General features: G+C 56.2%; 1 protein-coding gene across 1 annotated transcript; it reads left to right on the forward strand.

Annotated features, from left to right (window-relative positions):
• Positions 1 to 640: 640 nt before the first annotated feature.
• Positions 641 to 5,025, forward strand: NDUFB7 (NADH:ubiquinone oxidoreductase subunit B7). Its single transcript, XM_006173027.3, has 3 exons — positions 641 to 827; positions 4,457 to 4,625; positions 4,826 to 5,025. The coding sequence occupies exons 1-3, from the start codon at positions 716 to 718 to the stop codon at positions 4,956 to 4,958; spliced, it is 414 nt and encodes a 137-aa protein (XP_006173089.1). The 5' UTR covers positions 641 to 715; the 3' UTR covers positions 4,959 to 5,025.
• The last annotated feature ends 62 nt before the right edge of the window (positions 5,026 to 5,087 follow it).

The following is a 5,087-nucleotide window of genomic DNA, read 5'->3' on the forward strand; positions in this document are numbered from 1 at the left end:
TAACAAATTAACACAGCATTTGTTACAGGTGTATATTGAGGCCAAGAAGCATTTGGCAGTATTAAAGCAAGTATTATACTCTTGAATATACTGTAATATCGATTCTTTACAGTGGCAGCTAAAGGGATAGTAGAATCACAACTTATTTTTTACAAAAGTATTTAGTCAGATTTATTTAAAATTTCAGTTTCAAACAGTTTTATTCATAACTAACTTCTATTTGCTTATTTAAATTAAATTTAATTAAAATATTTATTTTGAATAATTGTATTTAAACTGTTGATATTTGCAAATTATATCATCAGTACTGTGTAGGGGTTTTTTATGACAAATTCGGATATTTTAGAATAAAAACATTTTTGGAATATGATAGAAAAAATAGTTTTCATCTGTGCTGTAACTTCGGGAGACCAGGGGCTCCCAGGGAGAGTGGGAGGAGAGCCCGGGCCCTCACCGTCCAACCTCCCGAGCTTGCCCACATTTTCAGAAGCTGGGTAACTCCCTCTGTCGATCAGCAGAGTGGGGCGCGAGCCTTGCCGTCTCGGCCGGAACGCCAGGTGGCGCCAGAGGAAGCTGAAGTCCTCCGGAATCGTTCATCTCTATGATCTACGCCGCGGACTGCGCAACCCGGAAGCCGTGGCTGACGAAGGGGTAGTGCTTCCGGGTAGGAGCTAGGTGACCCCGGACGCCGCAGGAGCCTGCGGCGACAGCAACGATGGGGGCGCACCTGGCCCGGCGCTACCTGGGCGATTCATCGAAGGAGCCCGACCCCCTGCAGATGCCCACCTTCCCGCCCGACTTCGGCTTCCCCGAGCGCAAGGAGCGCGGTGAGGCCCAGTGCGCAGGCGTGGCCGGCGGGAGTGGGGCGCGGGCGCCGGAACCCTAGACCTGCGGGTCCGCACGGCTGGGCTCGAGCATCATATACTGTGTCCAGGTTATCTGGGTTCAACCTTGACCTCGGCCCAGAGGACTTTAGAGGACGCGCGTGACCTTGTCTGAGTGTGAAGGCATTTCAGGCAGAGGACACGGTTTGAGCAAAAAGCCCGGGGGCAGAAGAGAGTGGCGATACTGGGGCTAACGCTCGCAGCTGGGCATAGTCCTGGAGACAGTGGGGAAGCCATGGGAGGGTTGATACGGAAGGGATGTGCTCATTGTACCTCTGTCCAGATGTCACTGCTGTTTTTAGGTATGGTCGAGAAAATACAAGTAGGGCTTACGCCGCACATCCCTATATTATGTATTAATATTACAAGCATATGGAGTGCCAGTCCTGGGCCAAGTCCCAGGTTGGGCACAGAGGAGGCAGCAGGCACTGACGAATGGGAACTCACAGCCCTGTGGGGGAAACAATGGAACCTGGCGGATCTTGTGGGGGTTTGGGGGCACCTCGGAGTATCCAGACGGGCTTCCAGAAGGCTGTTACTGGAAGCGAGACCGGAGGAGGATGCGGAGGAGTTGACCACACGAAGACCAAGGAGAGGGGAAAGCTTATGTTTCTAAGCATAGGAGGGACACTCAGATTTGCTTTGTCAAAAGGTCGCGATGGCTGCCAGGTGGGCGATGACTTGGATAGGAAGACCCCTAAGGGTGGGGGTAGTGCAGAGAGGTTGGGATTGGGGAAAGTGTTGGGAGGTAGACTCCTCCAGTGTCTCAACTCCTGGGTAGTTGCTTCAGCCCCACCTGAACCTGCAGTCCATCAGTGCGTCCACCTCTTACCACGTTAACCCTTACCACTGCCCCTCACACCCTGCTTTGCCCATAATCAGTTTTGCAAACACCCACAGCCCCCGCTCCTCTCTCTTGCTTAACCAAAAGCCAGGTTAAAGCCAGTGCTTCTCCTTGGCTCCTATGTTGATGCAGCTGAACATCAGGGGAGTAGAACACCCAACCTCCCTGCCTGGTCTCCAGTTGACCCTCCCTGTTGCTGATTTTCCTGTCTCATCCCCAGACCCTTCACTCTTTCTTGCTCCCCTCTAGACCACCGTCCCACGCCTTCTCTCTCAGACTCCAGCACCTCTTTTCAGCTAGCCACTTTGCATCCTCTTAAGAAAACAGAAGCAGCCAAGAGCCCTGTTGGGCGCTCTTCATCCCTGCTTCCTAAGAACCCCGAGACTCCCTCTTCTCTCCTTTTCCTCTAGATGATCTGCTTCTGCTGTAGTTAAGCCCCTGCTCCAGGTGAACCCTGTTGATGCCCTCTGTCCCATCCTCTCACCTACCCAAGGGCTACCCACGCCGTTCTCCCCTCTCGCAACATCAGTTTTCCCATCAACATGCAAATACACTATTATTTCTCCTATTTTGAAACCTCCTGTCCCCCCCCCCAGCATCTCCCCACTCTGTCCTAAGACAGGGCCTGGTCAAGCTTCCGCCCCACATCCACTCCAGTATCAGTTCTCCACTGCAGCAGCATCAGACACAGCTAGTCACTGCCGCTTCCTGGAAGCCCCTCCTCACCTGGTTCCAAGACCCCACAACTCCTTCCCACCTCCCTGCGTTGCAAATGCTGAGGTGCCCCATTCCATGGGTCTTCTGTCTCCACTCCCTCCCACTGCTCCCTTTGAGTCTCCACTAGTCCCCTGGTTTCAAATTCCTTCTGTGTGCCAGTGCTGGAGTTTTTATCTCCGGCTGGGCTTTAACCCTGAACCCTAGACTCATGGACCTCACTGCCTGCTTGGCATCTCCACTCGATGTTAGCGGGCACCTTGCCCTCAGCAGGTCCAAAACAGAGCTTCCTACCTCCTGTACTGAGCCCATGCCTCCCCCCAGCTCGGACCACCACATGCTCTGGCTGACATCCCTGGGGCAGCCCACCTGCCCTCCCATCTCAAGGCCTTTGCACCTGCTGTTTCCCTACCGAGAATGCTCTTACCCCAGGTGTCTGCGTGCCTCACTCCCTCACCTTCAGATGCCACCTTTTGAGGGACCCCTCCATGTAAATTTGTGACCCACCTCCCTACGCTGTCCCCCAATCGTTTTATTTTCTCCCCTAACACTTAGCATTGCCAGACATCCTGCAGCGCTCCAGCTCTACCTGTTTGTGCTGTGTCTCCTTTCAAGAGCAGTGATCGTTGTCTGGCATGTTCCCTAGTGTATCCCCAATGCCTCACGCACAGTAGGTGCCCGATAAATCCTGGCTGCTGACCAATTATGCTGGAGCATCAGCAGTGAGTGGCACCACACTGGCATGGAAACCATCAGGGGGCTGCAGGTGGACACAGGCCTGGGGCTTAGAAGAGCTGAGGGTGAAGGGACCAAGCTGGGGCTGATCTGTCTACTGGGTGGAGATTGAAGCTGTGGATTAGAATGAGCAGAGAGCTTTTAGCAAAAATTGCCAGAAGCCAACAGGCAGCCTTAGAGATGGGAGGAAGCCTGGGGAGGGTGTGGCGGAGGGGAAACACAGGAAGAGAATGTTCTAGAAAGAAGCAAGAAGCTGAGGTGAGGAAGAGCGGTGTCCTGGGGTCCCGACTGGCTCTGGAGAGGGCCAGTGTGTGGGCAGTGCTGGGGCAGAGTAGGGAAGCTGGCCAAGAGCAGGGCGCAGCAGTGGGAGTGAGGACCTGGGCCAGAGTGAGACAGAAACGTGGCTGGGAAGCAGAGGGGAGAGGAGCCAGCGCAGGAGGGTGGCATGTGAGCAGTGGATACTTTTTGATGCTGATGGTAAGGAGTTAGGACCAGGAAAGATGTCAGGGTAGTTTGCTAGGTGGGAGTGGGGTGCCCTGAGGTTGCAGGAAGGCTACTCAGAACCCATGCTGGGTAGGGACGGAGCTCAAGAACACTGGCACAGCGGGTATGGGTTGGGGTGTGTGCCCACAATTTCTAACAGCCCCAGTCGGCCTCATATAGGCTGGTTTCACCCAAGACGGGTTTATCGGGTGGGTGGGGGCACCAGGACCAAGGGTTATTAGTTCATAAGGCCAGCACCTAGGCACTTTACATACAGTAGCTCGGTTCACTTTGGAGCTGGGGACTGTTAGTCTACTCCTTAGGGGAACAAGCTGAGGCCCTGAGAGGCTATGCCTCCCTCCACTGAGAGGACAGAGCTGGGATCCAGGTCCCCCAGAGAGCCTGGCGCCGGCAGCACCAGGCAGAGGGGAGTACTGGGAGAAGGGTGTTCCTGAGCACAGGCGCTGTGGGGTGGGGCTGTCTGGAGGGTGATCTGGGGCTGGGAGGAGGCAAGAATCTAGTGTGGATATTGAGGTACCCAGGGTGGTGGCGGGAGAGGGACCCTTCCCGTCTGGGCTTCAGTGCCCAGGTTGCCTCTGTGCAGGTTAGAATGGCACTCCTGTCTGTCAGAGGATGGCCAAAATCCACTGCCTTCTGCCACCAAGTCATGGATGGGGGTGCCCCTGCACTGTGGCCCCCAGCACACGGCCTGCCTGAGTCTCACTGCTGTGATGCCCCCCCCCCCAGTTATGCCCCAGCCAGCAGGCCCTGGCTGAGCCCCACCTGTTCCCCGCAGAGATGGTGGCCACTCAGCAGGAGATGAATGATGCGCAGCTGGTGCTAAAGCAGCGGGACTACTGCGCGCACTACCTCATCCAGCTGCTCAAGTGCAAGCGGGACAGCTTCCCCAACTTCCTGGCCTGCAAGCACGAGCAGCACGACTGGGACTACTGCGAGCACCTCGAGTGAGCCCCACACCCGCCCCAAACCCCCACCAGGGGGTGGGGGGACCCCAGGCTTAAACTACAGCACACAGGTCTTCCCTACAAGGGCCTCCCCAGAGTGCCACAGACTGCCCACTCCTGTCCTGTCAGCTTCCCAGGCCACGGGGGCAGCCACGTCCCCGCCCGGGGGCCTGACGCCCCTTCTCGTGCTCTGCCCCCAGCTACGTGAAGCGCATGAAGGAGTTTGAGCGGGAGCGGCGGCTGCTCCAGCGGAAGAAGCGGCGGGAGCAGAGGGAGGCAGACATGGCCAGAGGTCAGGGGCCTGGGGAGGTGGGCCCCGAGGTGGCCCTGTAGTGGGCCCACCTACCGCCCTGTGGACCAGCCAAGAAATAAAAGCCTCCAGGCCCCTGGGCCCACGCTCCGCCTCTGTCTGTGGTGTGCTGGTCCCAGAACCAACCCCCAAAGAAACACGCTGAGTCTGAG

The sequence above is a fragment of the Camelus ferus genome, chromosome 22 (genome assembly GCF_009834535.1).
Source record: "Camelus ferus isolate YT-003-E chromosome 22, BCGSAC_Cfer_1.0, whole genome shotgun sequence".
Classification (NCBI taxonomy): Eukaryota; Metazoa; Chordata; class Mammalia; order Artiodactyla; family Camelidae; genus Camelus; species Camelus ferus.